General features: G+C 36.6%; 1 protein-coding gene across 21 annotated transcripts in view; it reads right to left on the bottom strand.

Moving 5' to 3' along the window:
* MPDZ (multiple PDZ domain crumbs cell polarity complex component) overlaps positions 1-25,724 on the bottom strand; it is a 95,429-nt gene that overhangs the window by 61,227 nt on the left and 8,478 nt on the right. For 16 of the 21 annotated variants that reach the window (XM_038123470.1, XM_038123488.1, XM_038123468.1 and 13 more), the window contains exons 3-12: positions 25,061-25,227; positions 16,552-16,773; positions 15,455-15,594; positions 13,403-13,616; positions 11,339-11,467; positions 9,924-10,127; positions 7,127-7,241; positions 4,697-4,785; positions 2,833-3,028; positions 1,423-1,521 (exon numbers count right to left, since the gene is read on the bottom strand). In XM_038123470.1, coding sequence (XP_037979398.1) covers positions 1,423-1,521; positions 2,833-3,028; positions 4,697-4,785; positions 7,127-7,241; positions 9,924-10,127; positions 11,339-11,467; positions 13,403-13,616; positions 15,455-15,594; positions 16,552-16,773; positions 25,061-25,227 — 1,575 coding nt within the window. Of the gene's footprint in view, positions 1-1,422; positions 1,522-2,832; positions 3,029-4,696; positions 4,786-7,126; positions 7,242-9,923; positions 10,128-11,338; positions 11,468-13,402; positions 13,617-15,454; positions 15,595-16,551; positions 16,774-25,060; positions 25,244-25,724 lie in introns of those variants that run through there. The other 5 variants (XM_038123490.1, XM_038123491.1, XM_038123492.1 and 2 more) reach the window with 2 other exon arrangements.

Raw genomic sequence — 25,724 nt, 5'->3', positions numbered from 1 at the left:
ATTTTTAAAACCATGAGCACAACTGTGAAAGACTTTTCTGAAACTCTAAGCCCTAAAGGTCAGTAACAGAATGCAAGAAGTCCAAGTTCTTTGGTTTTTTTTTTAATTATTTTAATAGCTAAAGAACAGTAATGAACTTGGAAAGTAAGGAAGCGGGAGAAGTACAGTGATATAGTGACAGGCTAGGTAGCAAAGTGTGGCAAATCTTAATTTGACTGAAAGTTTATTTGCAGGTTTGAAAAATAGAGAAATGCTTTCTTCCTGCTCATTTCCCCCTCATTCACATTGTCTAGGCTCCATGGCAGAAACCAATAAAAAGCAGTATTTAGATACAACAGCCAGCAAACACAGCAAGTTTAACAGGATCCTATAAACTCAAGGTCTATGGTCTGGGCTGTGTCTACAGCAAATATCAAAATAAGCTCTTCACATCTGAATACTCATCACAGGCAAGGACAAGAATCTTCATTACAAAGTTCTCAAATCCCACTGATTTTAGTAAGAATTTAAAATTACTAAGAGCCTCAGACAGTGTTTTAAGTCTAGTCATCACCCAGAGACATTACTAAGTATAAAGTCAGATGTTGCATGGCATTCAAAGAGGACAATAATTTTCCCAAAGCCAAGACACAGGAGTAACTGAAGGGAAGAGGTTAAAAAGAAATTCCTTCAGTTATCCAAGAAAATCAGAAAGCATGAGTTATGAAAATATACATATTGTAGAAATTTTCAGTTCCTCCTTTTACTCTGGAAGCACAAAAATGTTACACATCAAGTTGACACATCAAGTTATATCTAAATATGAAAAGTGTATCATCACACAGGAATTCTGAAAATGCTGAACAGTGCTCTAGAATATATCAAGCAGGAAAAACACACACAGCAGAAAATAGAAATTTTGACAAAGAGTATGGGAAAATTTGGAGAATATCAGAGAAATTTGGAGAATATCTGGAGAAACCAGAACTGACTGAATGTCAGACATTAACAGAGAATACTAAATGAACTGTAAGCTCAAGAATTTGGGAAAAGGAAATTCATCAGAAGATGTAGAAGTCCTGGAACTGTAGCTGGGCAGCTGCACACAGCTGGAATAATAACAGGGAATGGGAAGGAAACTTTTTTTTTTCCTAGACTAGACTAAGAAGAGTAGATATGCAAAACTAGACTAGGAGAGCAAATTGAGCAAGTAGCCAAAGCAGACTGCTTTATGCGGTATCTTCAGCATATAATTTTTTTGAGACACATACAAGTCTTGTTCATACAAGACTTACGATTAAGAGTGAATAATTAAATGTATGACTACTTTGACTTTCTAGTTCTACCTAGCTACAGAGCATGCAGAAGATGGAAAGACACACAAAACACCTGATCTTTGTGTAAGCACACAGAAGGGCATTTTCACAGAATAAAATATTAAACCTTGAGAACCTGTTTCCTGTTGTTTCACATCATCTCCAATATTTACCACACTGGCACTGCACGGCAGTGATGGGGATCCCTGTTCTGTTTCATTGTTATCTGAAAAAAAGAAGAAATCTTTTCAGCTATTTAGCTATTTTATATGTCATAATATTTATCAAGCTCACAGGTATGCTCCGTGGCAACAACTCTCTCCTTCACTGGACTTCAGAGTACCCATATTTGGCAAATGGAATCTGGCATGTGTGGCCCAGAAGAAACACCATATTTCAAAGACATTGTCTTCTGTTAATGCATTGCTTTCCCTAGTGAGTTCAATGAAAAAATCCGACAAAAAACCGAGCACAACTATCAGTACCTGCATTTCTATGACTGAATAAAAATACATCTAAATATAACATTCTCTCGCATTCTTGTATTAATTTCTTTTTTTTCATTGTGTAATTCAGAAAGCCGCCAACGCTCAAAACAAAAATGCTTCAGCCTTGGAGACCTGCATACCTGGCACACTTTTCGTATGTAGAAAACCTCTCCTATCATCAAGTTCTGTTACGTCTGTTGCGACCTGTTAGATGTCTTCAACAGCTATTGGCTGGAGAAATAGCATTTTGAACACTTGGCCTATACCTCTTGTTAAAGGTGGGAGTGGGAGGATGACATACAGGTAACATGCTACCAGCTCTATGAAAATCTTGTGCAAGATGGGGACTCATCTGACTACTTGTGACATACTTTCACTGACATCAAACTATAACACCAGCAGCTGTTTTGTGCTCCCAGCCCCTGTGCAGAGAGACACCTTTTATTCAAACACACTGACTTTCAAGATGTGGCACATATACTTAAATATGTGCAGAATATGTAAGATAAAGCTGCACTAATCTCATGTCATCAGCAGCAAAATTACTACTGGTGTTTGGCATCTGAATATTTTACACACGCATAGTCAATAATACCCTATCAGCCCCTAAATACAGGCTACTCCTCTCATTCTTGTACCTTGTAACAAGCATAAATAAATAAAAGGGGATGAGATTGATTATGCTCATCAAAGGAGGGTCTTCCTCTGATTGCTTTTGAATGCTGCTCTCACTCTTGAGTATGAATAAAACATTTGCTGCCTTCTTACCATTCAAAGATTTGCAGGATCAAAGGCTTGAAGCAATTCAGCCAGAAGTGCAATGCAGGAAAGAACTTTCAACACTCACTTTGAAAATGTAGCAAATAATACCACTGAGTCTAAAAGATTAATCAAACCATTGTAGACAAAACTCCACCCTCATATACAGCAGCTACCCATTACCATCTGTAATGGCAACTCAGAATGAATCTAGCCCATTTTATTTACAGTTTGTGATTGAAAAGAAAAATATTCCAAGCCAACTGAACAGCAAAGTCAGTTTTAATTACCTTTGGCTGTGGGACTATCCCTTGTTTGGAATAGCAAGTCCTGCTCAACAGGAGCACTGAAGTCCTCCTGGGGTGAAATACGATTTTCTTGCTTAAGACCTCTTCTGATCAAAGTGAGCCGAACCGTTTGTCCCGTGTGCCGCAACACGTCAACTGCTTGCTGGTTAGTAAAACCCTGAAGATTTGTTCCATCCACCTGCAGGATCAAGCAGCTTTTCAGTTCACCCACAGAGAAAAAGTTCAGGGCAAAACAATGCAGTGAACACTCAGCATTTGTTAGCCTAAGCAAAAAGCAAGCGGAGGGGCAAGAACAAAACAAAACCTGTACAATTTTATGCAATTGAATATGCCAGGCACACCCACTGGAGTACCCCAGAGCTAGGTGACAACCAGCACCACAGCAAAGAGGGGAGGAGCACCCACCATGGTGCAGCCACGCAGATCTGCTCTGCAAGGTGGGAGAGGATATAGCATGTGCTGTGCAGGGCATATTGCACAGCCTGTCACTCAACCACTTCAGCCATCCCTACTGCTGAGGGATAATACTGGGTGAATAAACCTAAACAGTCACGGCTAGGAATTCTGGAGAAACAAGAGTAAGGAGAGACACATAGATCCACTGGGGCAGAAAGGCCTACAGAGTGCAGTCATTCTGAGGTCAAGTAAACTTAGATACAGAGAAATCTACTAATGAACACTGTGAATTCCAATTTACAAACAGAACACTCTTGCAAACAACTAGACATTATCACTCGTTCATCATTATAAGAGTTTAAAGAATAAAATTTTGGCCCCCTCTGTTTGAAATTATTTTATTATCTCATCAACTCGGGTTTTTTTCTGAAATTCAAAACTTTGACATTTCTCAATTGTATCCCATTACCCCTACCTAGCACCCACCACATTTTGTTCTTCTTTTCCCTGCAAACTCCATTATATTCTATTATTTCTACATCTATCCCAAAGCGCCATAAATTTCTCAAATACTTCTTACAATACTATGCTCTTTGACTCCTGTATTTGTTTCTGCCTATCTACACAAAACACATCCTTCATTATTTTAAGTCCTCCTAAATGAAGAACGAATCCCCTGGACCCTTAGCATTTGTTGTCCTCAGAAATTCTTCTAAATGTAAACTAACTAAAAATCAGGTGTGACTATTTAATTTTTCCTGCACACTTAAACAAACCATATTTTTAAAAATGTTTTTTATTCTTCAGTGTCTGAGATCACTCAAATAATTTTCTCCTTCTGCATCTGCAGTAGCAGAAGAAAGCAAACTTTGGAATAATCCATTTTAGCCATTTGTACTCAGCATGTAAATCATTACAAAAAAGATATGTACTTCCACAAACAAACATGCAGGCACTTCTGGAGAGAGACCTTAACCTGTTCTTAGAGCTGTTTTCACACAAATGCAAGCACAGACCTATGAGAGAAACAAAAATGCACTCCCTGCATTCAGGACCTGATTTCCACCACAAAAACAACAATTTATGCATGAAAATATGTTATTTTTTCTCTGAACACCTAAAACTTTTGGACACAACTTCTTAAAATAATTTTGAAAACAGTCACCCAATTTGAATGAAACTTTGAAATTTCACACTTACTAACCTCCTACTGATATGGAGAATATATAATGATATAGTCTCACATACAAGATTTTTTTTAAGAATTACAAGTAACATGCAGGTAGCATAATCAGAAAAACATGTGATGAGATACTCTGTCAGGAAAGGACTCAGAACTGCAACACTGATCCTAAGTATTTTAAACAAGTACTTCATGAGCTTTTCTTTGCAACATAAAGAAGCAGAGTCTTGTAGACAAGTGATTTCAGTTCATCCTGCATTTACTTACAACTATAATTTGATCTCCCACATGGATTCTGCCATCATGTTCAACAGCACTGCCTTTTGTAATGCTTTTCACAAAGATACCAGAAGGTTCTGGGAAGAAAAAATCAGAGAAAATTAGGTTAACTAATTTATTAAGAAACAATTTAAATAATGCAACTAAAAGCACCAATCAAAAAAGGGGAAAAAGAAAGAAAAACAATCTCTAAGTAAGATAATAAAAGAATGGTAAAGAAAGCAATGATTTAAGAAAAATATATATATTATTATCATCTTAAACAATGAACCAGATTGTCTGTTTGCATCGGATCAGATTTCATTCAAATGAAATCTTTTTGAATGCCAAAAACACAATTACTGATGCAAAACAAGAAATAGTCTAACTTCCTTTAATCTAAATGTTGAAACCAACGCAGACAAAAAACATATTTCTCACTTTTGCCAGACTTGGACAGAAAATTCAGCTTGAGTACACTAATCCGGTAATTTCTGAATTTTCTATGTACCTAATAATAGCTTAAGAAAATGCATGTTTGGATAGCCATATTGATAAAATTATAAATGAACAGGAATATAACTTTACATCTGAAACAAATTTTAACTGCCGTAATCACTATTTGATAAAAAGGTCACAAAGTTTTAAAAACTTCAAAGAACAACAAAATTAAACAAAAAAATGCCCATCAAAATAGAAACATTTTAGTTACTAACTATTTACTACTTTTGAATCAGAAGGAAAGTAATACACAGAAAACAACTACAGAAGGGACATTTTACTAAAAAAAAAAACATTTCAAGAAAAACACACTTGCTTCAAAACAACTTTAACAGCTCAATAAAATACAAATATATGGAGTTCCCACATGCACATTTTGCACCGCTTACATTAAATCAGGAGGGTCCCAGGCCTGTAACACTGGTATCAGAAATCTTAACAGCATCTACTTTCTCTCAACAAATGTTCTCACTCTGTTAAATGAATATGCTTGATGTGAAAATAATACACTACAAAATGTATTTTAAAAGCTGTCACACCCTAGACCTCAAGCTATCTCTTTACTGGCCCTCAATATGACAAAAGTTATAAGGAAGGAGGCTTAATGACTCAACTCAGCTTAGGAAAAATAAGATTACATATATATTCAAGTCACCTAATTGACAAGTCTCTCTTTTTCTGTCAAGTTTTGGTTTTTTTTGGGGGCACGGCGGGGGGTTGGGGTGAATTTTAAGAAGTTGTTTTAAAAAGTTGTTTGTCCAGGCTTTGTGCATAACTACATGGCTGGTCCTCCTAACTTCCAAGCATTCTTATATCCTGTAACAGCTGTAAGATAACATGACAAGTTATTTGTCATTTACAAAAAATTCAGAAATATTATTTTTTGTCCAGTAGTTTTATTGCTGCTTCTCTGACAGCAAAGTTGCTCCGTAACAGTTATTCAACGAAACTGAGTTACCTAACTATTTCCTGAGACATGAATATTCTCTAACATAGCAGCACAGTAATTTCAAACTGAAGATCAATGACACCCAGACACTAAATCAGTCAAAATATGCTCTCAGATCTGTACATGTTCCACATCTTAATTTGTCTTTTGAAATTCAACTGGAAGCCGCTAAAGAGTGGACTTGCATGAACTCTGACTGTCTGGTCCTGTGGAAGTCCAGTTTTCTCTGATCCAAAAAATTATAGCTAGAAACTGCCAAAAATATGGAACGTAACTATCCATACATTTTTCAAACAATATACAAACGGATATAAGTCAAAGCAACAGCTCATTGAGAAGCTTTATGACACATTCAAAAGACATCCCTTCCTACCATTACTGAATTTGCCAAATTTCCCCTAAGGAAGCCTAAGAGAGTTCTGGATTTTTTTTTTTTTTGTGAAAAATGTAGTGGAAATTACAAAGTAAAAATAAGCAACTGTCCATGAACATTTCTGCATTCATTTATTTAAATAAACTTATTTATTGCCTGCCACAGCCCACAGCTGAAGAAACATTTATTACATCCAGAAGTCAGTAAAGAATATGTGATGTGCCAGCAACATTATGCACATTGTTTAAAAATTATTAAAAATATCTTAAAACTATTCAAAATGCTACTGTGTTGCCTTGTAAGAAGGCTACTTCTAACAGAAAGGGCTCAAACTATTTTACCAATGCTTTTCGAAAACACATAAGTACAAGTTTACCCAAAAGTGAAGATAAAAACTGATTTAAAAATACTGAGGTGAGATTTTTAAAAATTGTATCAATTGCTTTTATTCTGAACATCCTTCTTACAAAATGAAAGCCATTCTTTTCAAATTTCAAATAGATTTTAGATGGTTAAGGGTTCTTTTAAGAGAAGTTATATCAAAATTAAATCTTTGAAGCACATATACCATAGTATGCAACAGACTGCATAATACAGTGCAGGAATCAACAATTACCTGATCTCTTGTCTCCAATATAACCAGCAATAGTTATTCCTAAGCCCTGGTTGTTTTTAGTGAGTTCAACACTGAATTTCTCCCCATCTTCACAGCTATCAACAGAAGCATCATCCTAAAAAAAAAAAGGGGGATTAGAAACGAAGCTCTTTTTCTTTAAAGATTCACCACATTATTTAGCGTCAGTAACACATAAAATTAGATAAAACCACAAAAAAGGATGTATGAAATTTGCTTCTCTTCTTATTTGCTGTTCATCAGACAAGCAAGAGATAGGTAATATTCTTCACGGTAAAGCAATGCAGGGCAGGTCATGTCCTCCTTCACCCCACTGCTCTGGGATATTACCTTTAACCTATCAAATCATTATTTAATGAACAAAATGATTGGTAAAATTTGTACAAATTGAACAAGTAATTTATTGTACAGTAAGTTACATATATAAGTATATGAATATGTGGCTTGCTGACTTTCTGGGACCTCCTCAGAACTAGCTTTAGACTGCTGTGTTGTTAAAAAGAAGAAAAAAAAAACCAAATTGTTTTTTCTATTTGTCTAAATTTCTGTTCATTAACTACAGGTGTCTTTTTAAAACTTGCAAATTTAAAATATACAAAAAGCTATCACAAGTCAGGCAATTATATTTCATGCTTTTGAAAAGATTAAAAATTTCATTTTAGCACATAGTAATTATATTTCAAGCTAACTAAATAATTACAACCTTCATTAATACCTGCTAAAACTCTCTAAATTTCAATAACAATGGATTTTGGGGCTATTTAATTACTGTTGTTAATGAAAGTGGAATACATATTAAAATCCTATTTTAGCAGTGGGGGTTTGTATTGAAAGTTTTTATTCTGCCCCTTCTGCATGCCAAATAGCAGCTATTTTTCCCTTTTTACGTGCCAATATGGCAACCAGGCAGACATTAACTAAAGCCAGTGTGACTAGGTAAGTATGCACCAAAAAAGATTTCAGGAGAGCTATGATGCTACTTCCCAAGAGAATCTGACTTGAGCTCTTTATCCAAGCAACTCCACCAGAAACCAAACTGAACACAAGAAAAATAAATTTCTAATGTATTAATCATCCCTCTCATTGAAAATACAGGATTATTTTGGCCACAAGTAATGCCACCAAAAAAAGATTCAATTCCTATAGCCTCCTGAATTTATGCAAGATAGACATCTGCAGGTAAGACAACATGAAATTCCCATTTTGCAAAGCCATTCTGGTCCCAATAATAGTTTTAAGAGCATCATGAAGACTTCACCTACACCATATCTGATAAGAAGAAACTAAAAATCAAACTGTTTGAATTATCATCTTTGCTCCAGACCTAAATCAATGAGTTTTGCATGACTGCTAACAGAGGTACTCCTTCCAAGAATGTGACTTTGTGTAGGCAGGAGCAGTTTAAAAATAGCCTGCCTCCTGCCAGGAAAGAAATACCAGGAAAGAGGTTTTGAAAAGTATGGAAACTGGGAAAGTGGTAAAAACCTCAAATTGTGCCCCTTTGCTTCTTTAAGCTATTTTGTCAGTACTAGAAATCGCATATATTCTGCAGCTGCAGACACATCTTCTAATATTGCGTCATATAACCTCATAATGGCAAATACGGCAGAAATAATACACAGATCAAATTATAAAATTCAGCTTTTATTTTGAGAGATGCATTTCAGACCAGTAATACTAGTGCTAAATATGAATCTCTTTATCTAAAATGCAGAAAGGTTTTACATCTCTCAGTGCTGTAAAGACACCAAAGTACCAGTTTGTCTCTTGTCTTTGAAGCTCAGAAATCTCCATGTTAAAATTAACTTTCTTTGCCTTATAGCCACAAAACAGGGGATAAATATGTATGTTAATTTTTCACAGATATCACTAGAGTGGACAGAGACAAAATGATGGTAACATCATCTAAATTGTTACATAACACCCATGCATAAATTGCAAGGACTTCTCGTCTGACTTGACTCAAATCTACATTGGAACTGAAGAAAATGTCTAGAAAAACAACAGGAAAAAGTAAAACAAAAAATTCTATCTAAGGGTAGGCTCAAAAAAAACAAACCTTTTCTTGTCTCATTAATTTACTTCATACATTCCCATTTAAATGTATCTGGTCATAGCCATATGTGGCAAAACAGTACTGTTTCTGAATCCCATGAAAGCAGCCTTAGTTACAAACATGCAAATTACCTGTTTTGTAGGGTTTTGAGCTGACAAGTAATGACAATATTTACAGCATTTTTTAAGTGGCTGACAGTCATAGAGGAGTAAAGATAAAAAGTACAATCAGCAGCAGGGGAGTAAGGGTAGCAGCTGGCTTACTGTTTTTAGAAAACATCTAGCAAATGAGCAGTGACAGGTGATGTAGGAAAGGATTAGCATCTGTGTGCTGCTTGGCACAGGGAGAAAAGTTCTGATGAACACATGAAATTATACAGAAAAAGGGCAGGCAGACAAGAGAAATGCTAAAGACTCAACTAGCTCAGTCCTGAAGAAAAGACTGGGTTGCTTCAGTTGTCCCAATGTAATAACATACTCATACAAGCAACTCAGAACAAGAAGTTAATCAGATTATGCTTATTGAAGTCCTAAACCTTAATCCTGAAAATCTTCAAGAATACAGTTCCTTGCACTGTGGACTCATTACATTTAAATTCCCCCAGAATTGCACTACTGGGAAAGAAAATCCTAGCTTTTGAGAACATAAATACAAAAGACATTCAAAAAGCAGTTAAAAAGAAAGGAAGTTTGCAATGCGTTACATATGTTCACTGTTGCTTACCTGTTTCTCTGGTGTAGAGGTGGGTACTGGTGTACCTGGAGGAACTGCTGGTAGAAGTGGCTCCTCAACAGGACCTCTTGCAATTACCAGTTTCACTCTATTTCCACACTGCCTTAGAACTTGTGCCACCTGCTCACTGCTCATTCCAGCTAGGTCTGTATCACCAATTTTCAAGATGTGATCTCCACTACATAATCTTCCATGCTGAGGGAAAAATAATGACAAAAAAATGCCATTTCTCCCACATACCATACAATTAGAAAAATAGCACACAGCTTTAGTCCCTTCTATGACACATGAATTAGGAGACTTTTTCTGGATGCCAAGCCAATACCCTGATAACATGGAGAAGAAAAGAAGGTTGCCTGATGGTACACAAATTTTATTAGGAATTTCCCCAAAGATATCCAGGAGATCCTTTTTCAAGACATCACCCAAGCACAGAGAAAAAAATGCGCTTCACTACAGTTACTCCTACTGGTATTTAACAATTGCATGTAGACTGCAGAACTTTAGGTTTCATTTTTAAGCGCACGTCCAAAAAGCAGCACACAAACACATATTCAGGTTTGTGCTGATACTAAAAACTTCTAGTAGTAGTAACAAGATTACCCATGACTATAAAATAAAATTCATTTCTCTCTTCCTGTCATCCAGCTATCTAAATTGCTTTACGCTGTTTTAATCTCTTACTGATTCACCCTTAACCAACAAAAAAGCTTCATATGAATTTAGGCCCTATGATGAGTGTTACAGAGACAGGTTTGTGAAAGGAACTTATCTACCTGTTCTGGGGAAAGAGGGCAGCAGTAAATGCCGTCCATGCATCTCCAGACCCTGTTATCAGGCTAGTACTGATATTGTTGGAAGACTGACCAGTCTCTGTCACTACTCAAACCTTGACAATCATTAATGCAGCCCTAGGTACCTACCCAATGAACAAGCTTGAAATGAGCTGTGATAACCAAATTCAATTCACATGACCCCTTTAGGCAAGAGCAGAGCCCGTGTCTTGAAGCAGACACATGAAGCCACATACCTGCTCCAAGCTTCAGTAAGCTCAGCAAAGAAAAGCAGATGCTCTTAGCTGTTACGGCACAGCATGTCAATCTTTGGAATCTCCACAACCCCTGATTACAACCAGTACACTAGTGACAGAATTAAGACTCTAAATGCACACAATATATATAATGTTACTCGATTTGAAAATGTAATTTAGAACCTAATTCATCTTTAACATTCAAATGAAGAGACTCCTGCACTAAAGACACCTTTACAGAGGAAAAATTTCCTTAATTACTGTTTCTTTTTTTACATTTATTTGGATAAAAGCTACCACTATTTGGCCTGACCATAAATGTAAAGAGTAACTTCACACCTTACTAAACAGTAACAGAGAGGAAGGATGAATTTACCTGATCAGCCACCCCTCCCGGGAGGATGGTTTTAACAATCACTCCAGTTGACTTTCCTCCCACTATCCCAAATCCCAGACCTGAGCCATCATTGACCAACTCTATGGTCTCCACATGCTGCCAGTGAACCTAAAAGGAATAAATACAAGCTTGCAAATGATTAAAAACATAGCATCATAGAAATGTTCAGGTGTAAAAAGGCCTTTAAGATTATCAAGTCAAACTATTAATATGCATATAGGAATTTGCAGGTTATTTTCTCTTATTTCTTGAGTGTGTTTTTATTAATGCAAAGTTGGAGGAAGATTTCAATATAATATCTTTTTAACAATTACTATTAGGTGTGATATTACACTATATTCAATCAGTAAATTACTAATTCTGTAACAGGTGGAACTTCTCTGATACAAACCAGAGTTTGAATAATGGGTCAGACCTTCTGAGAACTTTTTGAATGACTACAGGCAGCAGCTTAGGGCTGCCCACCTTCATGCCCCTTTGCAGTCAGTAAATACTGCTTCTAGAAAACCATACCAGACTGGAAATCAAAATCTTCAGGTTTGTTCTTCAGGCATGTTCACATCAGACATTACAACAAAGAACATGAGAAAGCAAAATCCCAATTCAGTATTTCTAAGGCTGAAAGCAGAACCAAATATTGTGAGGCAGGTAGTAACAGAAATGTCCTATGTAATATTCTTCTGGGTTGTCTGATGGCAACAGCACAAGAATGAAGTCATTCTGATGGCAGACTGTGTTCCAAAAGGAGCAAAACTGCTCTGAAATAAAGACAAATCCTAGCTCACTAGCGTGGGGCACTCCTTGAAGTGACAGCTGGAAGCTCATGGTATTTTTCCTCCTGGACAAGAACTCCCACAGTAAAATCATCTGAAATTTAAAACTACAGCTGGTGCTACACCAGGTATAATCTTACAATAAGCTTTTCTTTTGAATAATCAAGGTGTTGCAAACTCAAAGCCCTGTGGTACATGTTTGGAAATCCAGTCTTAACATAAAGCCAGTATAATAAAGCAAAGCCTAAAGGAAAAAGAATGGCTCCTAGTATGTTGCATTTGAAAGCAAAGAGAATGTGAAAATCAGGACAGGCATGCTAAACAAACCAGAAGCAGCTATGGAATGTTTGTAAGGAACATCTTTTCATGCAAGGGAAGCTGTTCAGCTAACAGAGGCAATCACTTAGAGAACAATCTTGTCACAGCAATGCTGGAAAAGAGCAGGCTTTCCCTATGTGCTGGCAGGAAAAGTTAGGTCAGTCAGCTGCCCTCCTGCACACAAAGAATATTTCTGACATTTATTCACTAAAGGTTTTATACTAATGATCAAAAAAACAGTTCTGTTTTCCAGACTGATTGCTCTCTATACTTCTGGAAACTGATTCCCTTAAAGAAGGGCCACAGAAGACTGAATGGTAAAACCTATAGAAATTGAATATAGGCTGTTTCATCCCAGGACAATCCATTACATGAGTGAGATAAGAGGAAGAGAAAGTACACCCTGATATCACCATGTTTCTGAACTGTGTTGTCTACACCTAGATGTGCAAAAGCTCTCATAAGAAAGGAGTTCTAGCAGAGCTGCTTTTTGGGGAGCCCTTAAGAGCATTTTGTAATTTCACTGGCGCTCCCATGCTAACAGACAACAGAGAAAAAAACACAAAAGCACCCATCCAGCTGGTGGTGCAGATCAGATTACAAAGCCTCAAAAAATTGTTTGCGCAAGCAGAATGCAAAGAAAAAAACATCTTGTTTAGTGCAACCTCAAAATAAAGCTTCATCAAGTAAGGTAAACATGCTGCATGTGCACTAGGGGATACAGATAATTTGGCAGATGGGAGCAAGGCATACATCCAAGATGAAGATTTTTCCCCCAGCAAGCCAGAATATTTTCTAGTCTTTGAAGGGAAAAGGTATAATAAATAGAAGAAAAACCTCAAGAACTGTGAAGGAATGTACATACAAGTTACAAAAAATTTCTCAAAAGACTATATGCAGTAAGTACATGCAAATCCAGAACTGAATACACAGATGTTTGGGCCATACTCACCGGGTTGGAATGGGCTGAAACTGTGCTAGCAGCAGATGGAGACCGGGAAACTACAGGACTGATGAGCTGAGGAAAAGTGCCTCTAGCCACAACTAGCTGGACATTATCTTTTGCTTTCTGCAAAATGCTGATAGCCTGTTGATGTGTAATTGTCTGATCAAGGGCTTGTCCGTTAATAGCAAGGATTTGATCTGCTTCCTTCAGCTTTCCATCTCTGTCACATAGGTGTAAACAGATGACAAAATAAACAAATAAGAAAAATCAAGGAAGCATTGCCACAGAAATTGCAATATTTTGACAACTTTACAGGATTTTTAATAACCTGGTCTCTATTGCCCCCACTTTTTTAATTTCCCCTGCCCTGCAGTTTTGCTGAAAGGAGCTGATGTGGCACCCTGGTGATGGCTCCCTTTGAAGCTAATCCCACTGCTACTTTCCCCTGGTGACTACCCCCTAGCCAGCTTTCTTTTCCCTGAACCCCCAAGCGAGACTAAGCATATTAATCTCAGTTGCTCCCAACCACAGCCTGGGAACTTATGTTTATCCTTGACTTTGAGCCTCTTGCTTTACAGACCAAGTGCCCCACTTTGTTCAGTGCACTCATTCTGAATATTCATCAAACCACGGAGTGGAACACACTTTCATCAGTATGTTATAGAAACAAATTTTGTTTTGCTGAAAAACAAAGAGGGGAAAAAAAGGGAAAGAATAAATGAAAAAAAAAAAAGAGAAGGACAAAGAAAGAAACCAAACAAAAGGCCTGAACAAATTAAAGAAGCCTCTTCACTTTCTGACAAAGAAAGCATCACAGTACAATTACATACTGAGTCCTTCCTCAGATCTACTCCAGAGGAAGTGTATGAAGCCTACACAGTTGAATTACCCTCTCTTTCCTCCACCACTTCTTTTCATCCCAAAGTGGCAATGCTTTGATAACAAAGGGCAGCAAGGAAAACAAGAATCTCTATTACAACAGCCTTTGTGAGCACCCACACTCAAGAAACCCAGGTAGAGCACTGAGGTTGAAAAAAACTATTTACCTCCAACTCACAAGAAACAAATAAACAGAACCCCCCCCCCCCCCCCAAAAAAAAAGAAAAGAAAAAAACATCAAACAAAAACAAAACCAACAAAAAAAAACCCCTCACCTAAACCAAAACAAAAGCAAACAAAAAGAGAAAGTGGAAACTGGGGAGATTAAAAAATATTGTAGAGATATAAAGCAAGCCACATCTTGTACCTGATAAACTACAAGTCTGTATGCCATGTTTTTGTCTCTCTTGCCCCTGTTCTTATTAGACTTACACTGAGTATTCAGATCACAAATAATCCAAAAATATCTACCTAAAGCACAGTGAGAAACAGCACCAACATGACTCAGCCTCTCCACACAACATACAGAGTACACCACAAAGCAGCTTGGGCCAGCGACACACCTCACTAGTCTGCAGAGAACCAGTACTGCTGCCATTTACCTTTGAGTTTGTGTGCTCCCTCGACACTTCTCTCAACATTAGCTGTGCAATCTGAGTTTAAGTCTAAAGCATAATTTCAGCAAGCCACTATTTTTGTTGAGCTTCTGTAATATCAACTGAGTATCTCTGTGAATATCCCTGACTTTAGGTCAAGACTTGCTTGACATCAAATCTGGGTTTCACACCTGCTCAATGGGACTTTACCTAACAAATAACACTGCTGGATAGAGCTGACTTTTTTGCATCAAATTTTTCTTCAGTGCATTCAGTGATGGCAAAATATGTATTTTTACTTTAAAAGGCATGACACAGAACAGTAGCTTCCTCTTTTTCCCTATTTAAAAACCCCAGGGCAATGTAATTTGTAATTTCTATAAATTAAGAACATTTCATACGATGCTTGTTCCAACATCACATCAATTGTGGCAAGTAATTTTACATCTGCGATGATGCTCAGAATATGAAGAGAGAAACATGTAAACATGTCCTTGTACCGTAAAAATAACAGCAGTAACACAACTGAACCGCAGCATCATATACATACTTGGTATAGTAAAACATTCAGTAGTAATATTACCTATGTGCCACACTTCCCTCCTGGATTTCTTGCACAAATATTCCTAGTTCACCCCTGTTTTCACTCTTGAGTCCCACAACACTGAAGCCCAGACCACCACTTAGAGGTTTAATAAGGTCAATTGTCTCAACAAGACGACCCTGTTCAACAGAATTTAAAAAAAAAGGTACAAATGTTAAAAGGTTAAAAATTAACAAAGCTTAAAAATGTTGAAAAGCAGCAATAATAAACATGGCAAACAACTTAGAAATTAATTTATGAAACAAATAATTTGTCACTAATTAATGACAACTATAGCTGGGCAAGACTATACAAGCTAATAACTGAAACATAGTTGTTTCTTTCCAATTTCTTGCTATCATAGATAAAGTATTTGAGAAATAAATATTATTACAGCCCAGAAGAGGAGATCAGGGAAAAAAAGATACATACACAGAGTTTTGGTTTAGTAGTGACTGAATAGTTAGAGGACAACTTTCAAGCAAAACCAGAAAAAGAAGATGAGTTTCAGAAAGATGAAAAAAACTTGGACTATGCAAAAAGGCTCTCCTGAACATTACTAGACTTCTCCTATCCTGCTCTATTACAGATTAAATAGATAAATCCTAGAATATATGCTTGGGCTTTCCCAGCTCCAGCCACTGAAGGGACTCGTGCACCGTTTCTGTCTACTTCAGGAAAGCAGTAAGATTAGAGAGCAATGCACAGCAAGGTAAAAATTTTCCATTTTATTTCCAAGAAAGTAATAGAACTAGATTTCGTTAATTATGCATACAAGAGCATGCCCTAACAAAGTATCTCCCTCATGCATAGAGCAGCAGTTCTACAATGAGCATGTAAAAATAATGGCATACTGATCTGTAATACACATACTGGTTAACTAAGGACAGTAGCTCATGAATGACTACATCAGGGCTAGTTTTTCAACTGCTTTCTCATTTACTAATTGTTTTTCAAACCAAAAGGTTACTTTTATTTTATACATAACTTGTATTGTGGCTTGTGCAGTAACTCAATTGCTGTTAAATAAATATACACGTATCTTAATCTTCATATAATCAGTAATCCATATTTTGTGGTTATTATGACAGGGTTACCTGGGACATGTTTCTGATCAGCTGCTCAAAGTCATCACTAGAGAATTTCCCATTAATCTGAGGAGTAATGGATCTCACTGATGTTTCTAACACACTAGCTGGGTTGCCATTCTGCTGAGCCAACAAATATGACTCATTAAGTGGCAAGGACCCCACATTCACACCATGATGGAGAAGCTGAGGGAATTCACCACTGGAATGTATGGAAGGTGTAATATTTACCTGTAAAAGATTGAAGGCAACACAGATTTACAGACACAGCAGAAACCTACTCCTTAGGTAAAAACATTATCATAAGCCAACTGATCATTAGAAGTACTTGAAATTCCAATTTGCAATTTTAAATAGACACTTTAAGGAGAAAAATTACCTTCAATATTTATACCCAATGTAAAGTTGCACACTACAAGCATAAAACACAAAAGAAATTGATTAGAATAACCTAAAATTATTTTCCACACTCTGTCTAAAATTCATTTGTTCGTATCACCATAGCATCTTGAAGTACTCCATCACTATGCTAGAGGTAAAGAAGAACAAATTTTTTCTACAACATCAGTATTTAAGAAAAAAAAACCAAAAAGCAAACAAAAAACAAAGCAAAAAAATGTTATCCATTGTTTTACGATTTAAAAAAAAATATGCACATATGGATGAAAAAATAAGTAAATCTCACAGCTACATAGAGAACAAATTTCATTGGTCAGGGGTTTCTGCATCACTATGTGCTACAGCTACCAATGTTGCTATCAGCATGAGCTAGGATTAAATATAAGATTAGCGAACAAGTCTAAAACCACCAGGCTGATCTGAAAGTCACAGTCATATATTTACACAGACTTTACAATCCACTTTTCTCAGAACAGAAAAGAAAAGTAATTCTCTGTTTTGCACAGTCATAGTAAATCACCTCTTCTCAAACAGATCTGTGTCAACCAATCTAATAGCTGCTGGCGACACAAAGCTCAGGTAAAGCAGAAACCCTCATTTGTCTTTTTTCCAACTTGCCTGTTGACAGTCAATTGGTACTGCGTTACTCCAGATAAATTTGCTTCCTATTTGCCTGGCACACTAGCTATTATATTGCAACTTCAAGCACTTTTCATAGTTTTACAATGCACACTTTCTAGCATTCTGCATCACAATACAGAAACCTAAGGCTCCCCTTCCTTAAAGTCGTATTTTATATTTTGAGTATCAATAAATATTTCAAAACAGTAGATATATTCTAAAATGTCTACTGCACCAGTCTCAAGTGTTCAAGCATGTTACATCTATTTGGTTTATCATATCAGTCCTCCAACAGTCCAGTTATTAAAAGGTCAATATTGTTCTCCATCATACAATTCCATCTCATTTGAGTGTTTTAGAAAAATGCAATAAAACAAACGTAATTAGTTGAACAACTTATGTGGCTGGGAAGGCACTCAGGTTAAAGAAAAAATACCACAAATCAGCATTAGAAAGAAAAGTTCTCAACAGCATTTCTAAGCCTGCTCTGACCTAAAAAACTGAAAGAAGAAAATTTGGTTGTTTTGAACTCAGTGATTTTTATATCACAGTGATTATGTTCTTTATCCATACTTGTGAGGAATCATTTGGGTTATGTTTCAAACAGATTGTAACATCTAAAATGTGCATATATGCACTTTCTTTAACCATATACATTCGTGTTGGCAAGCTTGCAAGGCACAGATCGACAAGCCTTGTTTCACAGTTCGTTACATGTAACAAAACCTAGAGACATAACCAAATTCTACCATTTTGAGAATATAAGACTTCCCTTTACATTATATGAATGGATTTGAAACTAGCAAAGTCTACAACATACTTCTGTTTCTTATCTGCATAAGGCCATATAATAGGTTAATTCACTTCCACCTTTACAATATTGGCCATTTCAATGTATAAAAGTGTACAGCTGAACTTGGTCAATAATGTGCTTTATTTCTTTCTCCTCCACCATAAAAACCTTCTTATAGAGCCTGTTGCTATGCTTCTTCCCATAAAAAATGGTCATTGGTGAAATCATTAATCCTAGGAGTATCTAAAACTATGACAATTAACCATTCTTAACTGCTTCTACCAAAAACATTTTTACATTTCTACAGCAATATGAAGCAGCCTATTGGTATATGAGTTATACACCTGAACTACCTTTAATGTGCACCTTAAAGGCCGTAGTATAGAGGTCTGGTATCACAAATCTTAGTAAGCCATAGATTCAAGTTCACATTCTAAATTGGAGTGGTCATTGCAGAAAATAGCACTGAGTTACCCCTTCTGCTGAAATTTACCATCCTCACAACACTCTTGGTCAAAGCAGTCCCTAGAGAACTAATCACTTGCTCTGGCAAAGGCAGCCAAGTTAGCCTAAACAAAGAACAGAATAGTACAAGTAAAAATTACCAATTTTATCCAATGCCAATCAGTGAGAGCTCACTAAACTACTTTGGTACAGCTTTTGCAGTGATACCTTCAAACTAAGTGAGCCAGGCTCAGCAGTGAGCATGGTAATGCCTTCAATCAGTATGTTTACACCAAGAGAAAAATATATTAAATGCCTGAAATTTCATTTAGCACCATTCTAACTGCATTATTCTATCCTGGGGGTCTTTTACTGTAGTAGGAGGTTCTGGATGTTTCACATTTCAGAGTGGCAGAAGTGGAAAGTCATTGGTATTACTGATGATCTTATAAAACCCAACTGTGTGTGAATTCCCCACTTCGAGTAGAGTGTGTAGTCATTTTCTAAGACAAAAGAAAGAAAAAAAAATAATAATGCTAAACAAGCAAAGCTAAATAGTTAAATAATAACTAATAATGCTAAAAGCAAGATTTGAAATGTACAGAAAGCTAGAACACCTTCTACATTACAAAGAACGAGCCATGCTGGCCAAAAAGGAGAGAAACAGAATTTTATGTCACAGAAACTGGCTGTAGCTGAGAGCCCACTACTTTGAATTTATTCCGCAACACCACACAGTGTTTCAGACTGCTAATGCAGAGATAATCCCAGTTTGTGCAACCTCTCTCTGCATAAAAAGCCAATGTTTTTCATGTATCTAAAGTACTTTACACACAAATGTGTAGGGAGCAAGTTGCACTAGAAAAATCATGCACAAAAATCTACATCAAACCACAGTAAACAAAATTATGTCAGTTTTGCAATAGTATGGATGTTATAAATGGTGTTTGCATTATGATACTGTTTTTTCTCTAGTACACAATAAAAGACTCTCTGTATCCATAATCACCAAAGAACAAGTGGAACTACACATCAAAAATAAAAGGTTTTAGAGTATGACATATTGCCCTCATGACTTGTATTACATGCCTAATCTGAATCCAAAATACTACTTGTACCACTCAAACTTGTACAATGACTTAAGTATGCTCTCCTACTACTATCAGACAGTGGATTGATTGCTTTAGGCAGCTCATTGCACTGTTTGCAATGTTCTTAGAGCAGAGCAGTCATGATGGGCACGTCAACTTCCACCTGAACATCTATCCACTATCACCATGCTTTTCTCTACTCAAATTTGAAGGACTTTTCAAAACAGGTAAGGTAATGTCCTTAGGGAATTCTGGTTTTTTCCCTGGTAGAGAATTTGCATATTCTCATGCTGAAACAGAAGTAGTCACAGGCCAATTATTTTTTTCGTTTTTACATTGTATATTTTCACTGACCAAGTCCTGTTCAAACTGGCAAATATAGTGGCTATTTTCTCCATTTGAAATTTCGTCCTTCCTCCATAGTTTTGTGAGCTGGGGCATCACTGCAGACATATAGGAATAGACTGACTTTTCCCATTGCCCAAAGCAAAAGATGGAAATTGTTCATGTTTTTCTAATACACATAACATAGTAACAACTCCACTATTCTGAAAACACTGGATTCTATTTATTTGCACAATGGTTAAAATACCACTGAAAGGAAGAATTGCATACCATATATATTCCAAGAAAAGGAAAAAATAACCTTCCAATTCACACTAGGTTAACTAGAACTCTAAAAACCTTCTCCTCAAAATTTCAGTACAACAGCACAGCTACAACACAGTATTGAACACAGTCACATCTCATTTTCATCACATCCTTTTTAAACAAACACAGCTCATATTTAATGGAGAATGTGCTTAGTGCATGAAGCCAGCCTCACATAAAATTTCACCTGATCTCTGAAACTCTAAGAAATTAAACTAAAAAAAATGCTAAACCATAAACAGAGTAAAGTTTTCTGTATGCATGTGTGCAAAACCCTCACATTTCACATCTCTTCTTCTGAAACAGACATGTTAGACCTTAAAAACTATAAAACCATTTATAGTGACATTTACAGTAGTACTTAATGTAGAATTTCAGAATTCCAATACAAGTTTATAAGCAGAAATGTGATGACCACTGTCTTCCATATGTCCCCCGAAATCCAGGCTTATAGCACAAAAAAAGAGAGTAACTGCTACATATTCTTGCTGACCACAGAAGTATAGGTCATTCCAGGGGGAGCAATAAACCACAAGCGCAAATCTTAAAATGAAATATTTTTCATAACTTATAAATTGCACTACTTTGCAGTAATACAATCACCATAATTCCATTAAATAGTAGCTTTATAGCACTGTGATTATATAACTACAGAATGAAACATTACTGCTTTGTTTTATAAGCTATCTTATGCTGTTTTTCCTTGATTGGCTTCCTCCTTATGGTATAAACATCTCCAACACAGACATAATTTGCATAGGATAAAAAGAAAAAATCATAAATACCACTTAGTATGACAAAATTTATGTTTTAGTCACACAGACAGACACTGAATACAATCAAGCAGTGCTTACATGCAGTAGCTCAAAATTCATTAACAAAAAGGCAACACAAGCCATGTCTGTACTATATCAAAACTTAAAGCAATGCCCTCAACATTGCTAGGTCTCAACTTATTCCACAAAAAGAAATTTTCAGTATTTCTGCACTGCAGCCACTGAGCAGCAGCCCTGGACACCCCAAGAAGCACAAGACTGATTGCAAGATTCCTGAGCAGCAAGAAGGCCAGCTCCAATTGCAATCACTCTAGAAGTGAGGAAGAACAAGCCAGAGAACATGCAAGCAAAACAGCAAGGAAGGGCCCTGAGCTCCCAGGAACAGGAACTGGCACCAGCACCACTCTGCTGGCTGCACCTTTATGATTCCACCCTCAGAGTAGATGAAGTAGATCTGAAATTAGCATTTCTTGCTATCACTTCATTTAAAAGCGTAAACAGTATTGTTGCCAAAAGTAGTTCAAAACATGAACTAAAAATCTCTAGTTGTCCAAAATACAGAGCTGATTGAGTGTTAAGTGTTCACCGGCAATAGGAAAAGATAGTTTGTCACTCTTCCCTAAATCCTCTCTTGCACCAGCTGCTAATCACCACTATGATGTGAAGGAAAAACTATGGTCAAATTCACAAGTAAAAACAAACAAAAAATGAAACAAAAACCACAACAGAAAAACAAACAAACAAAACCCCCAAAAAAATAAAAACTAACAAAAAAAAAAAAAAAAAGAAAAAAAAAAAAAAAAGACCAAACTACCAAACAAAAAAAAACCCCCAAAACTGAGAAATGCCGCCCTGCCATCTGAGTGAACCACCAGGTATTTTGTTCCGGCACAGCTCTGAGTGGAAATGAGACAGGAGGAGGTGTGGAAGAGGAGGTGAACAACTGAGAGACAAAAATGAATGGAAAAGAAGCAGGACAGGAATCCTTTTCTTTAAAAATATTTCATGAAGAAAATAAAATATTATTAAAATATTTAAAACACTACAATCTCTATTTTTCTTCTCTGTCTCTGTCTTATCTTCAAACAACAAGACTGGTCTTCAAGCATTAACTGAAGAACAAGGACAAAAAGAGACAAGAAAAAAAAATGGTTCCTTCAGTGCTCCTCAGCTCAAGAGACTTCTGAAGTCAAAACAGTAATTCACAAAAAAAATCCCTTTGTTGTGCCTAGAATTTTCCACTTCAGTTAACTTCACAATGACAGTTTAGCAGTACAAACAAATCCTGCTCACTCATTCAAGAAAAAAAAAAATGCCTCTCAACTTTAAAGCCTACTAATAAGAATCAAGGCATCAGATTTGCTGACTTTAGCACCATGCCTCAAGATAAAGCAACATACCATTCAGTCCACACACTGCACAAAGACAGGACAGGACTTTCACTATCATCTCTGTGCTTTACAGACATAGTGCCTCAAGCCAGAATACATCTTTACCTTGAAATTTATTGATGACCCTAGAGGCCCACAATGAAGTTTCACTGGTTGACCTACTTCTGCTGGGATACTTGCAAGGAATCTGTTTGACTTGTAAAGTAAACTGTCATTCTGTCTTCTCTGCTCCCATCCCCTCTTTCAAAGTACACTGTCCTAAAAGATGATCTCGCCAAGAATTTTGCAGTAGTCTTGTAGCTCTTTAAAAACTCATTAAAAAGAGAGGGGCAGTTAAACAGACTGTCACACTTCACCTCAAAAAGAATCAAATGCCCATTAAACCGTCACTGCTACTCATCATTAAACATAAAAAAATTAGCCATCTCAGTCTCCAGTGGGTAGAAGCTGCAACATCTGGTCATCGCACAAGCCAGCACCGTTTCTCATCCTGTCTCAAACACGGCTCTGACTGCAACTGTAGGGACACAATATCTCTCCAAGTCTGGCACAGCTTGGCCAAAAAACCTGGTCACTACTCACATGCCTTGCAGTTTTCATCAACCTGTTGCTTAAGAGCTTCAAGAGCACAGTACCCTGACAGTTGTAAAACCGGTGTTCTTGAAGAGTGTCCTCAAAAGTGCACCTATGAAAACACAGGGTTTTAACGTAACTGCCTATTTTATGCTTTTATTCTTTGTCCCGTTTCAGTATGCTTTGTAAATATTTAGCACAAAATAAAAACAAATAATCTCATGTCACTGTCGGGAAGAAATTCTGCAGAAAAAATATAGGATAGCGAACTGACACAAATCTAAGAATGCTGGAAACATATATTTACACGTGTAAGTGTTCATATAAGCACACATAAAAAAAGGGGAATTCACATCCAAATAGCTCCCCTGTCGACTAGACAGATTACATACCATGTAACATGCACAGATCACTAAAGTTACTTCACAGACAAACCTGCAGAGTCAGGACACAAAGTGAAGTTATTCTTTGCTTTTTAAAAAATACATGCCTTAAACTACCCATGCTAGTATCTCCTGCTTCATTTTCTAATTTAGGAAAGTGTATTTAAAAAGACAGCCATCCTTTAACTTCACAGCTAATATCTAAAAGTGAAAATTTAATTTGCCATTTTAACAAGTTTTTATTAATGTTTCAGGCATACTTTTACTTCTCACTACATGTTCCCAGGGTCTTCACCACATAATTCACACAATTTATGGATGTTAAATTCTTTTTTGCAAATGGCAGCACAAACAAACCCTCAGGACAGTTTATTTTCCTGAGATTTTTTTAAATTACTCCAATGTAATCAAGTCTCTAAATACCAAACAGACAAAATCTGAAAACCATCGTGATGAATACAGCACAGACACCATTCTAATTTATTTCTTGTCTGTGCAAAATAGCATCAAGATGATCCACAAGAAGCAATAAAGTGCAAGAAGCCTACAGTGCATTCTTCTGCTGCACAGCTGAAGTACTGTGAGGATTGTGAGGAATCCTTCTCATCATAGTCTGGTCAGAGGCCAGATGAGGCTTCACACTGATAATAAGGTCCATGTGCAGAGTCTGCTCCCTCTCACCAGCAAATTCTGCATACCAGACAGAGCTGGCCATCTTGGAGGAGTCAACAGGAATGACAATTTGCAAAGCCAGATACGTAGTTTAGTTCTAATTCAGTTACCAAACTACTTTCTATTTTCTTCAAATTCTTATTCTGCTGACAAGAAAATGATAGCAACAAATAAAGTCAATATAGCCAAGTAGCTGACCCTTTTCTCAAGCTCATTGAAAACATGCAGAAAATTAATACTTAATACACTGAGCAAGCAAAAAGGAGGCAAGAGCTGTGGCTTCTCTTTGATCTTTTATTCCTACACAAAGTACAAAACAGATCTTCATTTCCTTTTGAAGTCAACCATTCTACAGCTTCCCTCAACATCCTTATTTTAGCAGGGTAAGACACAAAAGACCAATGAAAGGCTCCTAGGAAAAAAGTTCTAGACCTCATAGAAAACATGCTCCTTTTGAAGGGCAGAGAAATAAAGCTTTATGTTAACCCCCCACCCATATCACCATTTCCCTACCCTGCACATTTTAAGTAATGAGCATATACATAAAAATCACATACACAAAATACAGCCTCAACAAAGCCCCAAAAAGTCCACGTGGTATGTCCCCAACTTTTGCATCAGATGTTTAGTTTAATCTATTTCACTATTCAACAAGCAGAAACACACACATCTTTGCATTACCTTAGCAAGTTTCCCCTTGCACTTGCAACACCGCTTTTCCTACCTGATCTCTCAGTTGTTGAACAGAAGTCTGAAGGCTCAGAATTTGATTAAAAAGAGGACTCTGAAGCACTGATTTTAATAGGCTCAGTTTCTCCTCATTTGCAATGTCACCCCGATCCCGAAGTTTTGTCTGTAAGCGCTCCATGGCCTGGAGGGCCCGATGTGTATCTGTAGCAATAATCATTGCTAGTCAATAGCAGTCTAGAAACAGCTACACAAGGTACAGATTTAAATATAACCCTGTCTACTGTTCAAACTACAGAGAACTTGAATGGCTCTGTTTTGAACAAAAATCTCAGCCTGTCCAATGAAGCAGGAAGTCAAAAGCCAATGAAAATTGTATTTTTGTCCATCAAGAACTGGGTTCAAAAATGAAAGAGCCTTCACTGAAATTCAGTTCCAGGAACTGTGGCTACAGTCCACTGTAAATAAATAGGGGCATAAATAGTCATAACAGGAAACATCTTTCTTTTCCATGCAAAATTTTAATTCAAGATAATATTAAAACAATGAAATCAAAACAGAAGGCTCAAATACAAATACATTAAACATATAACTGTACAACTTTTGTTTTCAAATACAAAAAGCCAAACACAACAGCATTTCTAAGCACAGTAGATTATTTTTTTCAAAATCTCTCTCAGCAGTATACACCCACATCCCAA

Source organism: Motacilla alba, chromosome Z, assembly GCF_015832195.1.
Source record: "Motacilla alba alba isolate MOTALB_02 chromosome Z, Motacilla_alba_V1.0_pri, whole genome shotgun sequence".
Lineage (NCBI taxonomy): Eukaryota > Metazoa > Chordata > Aves > Passeriformes > Motacillidae > Motacilla > Motacilla alba.
Note: the sequence above shows the minus strand (reverse complement) of the source record. Positions and strands in the feature narration are given on the sequence as shown.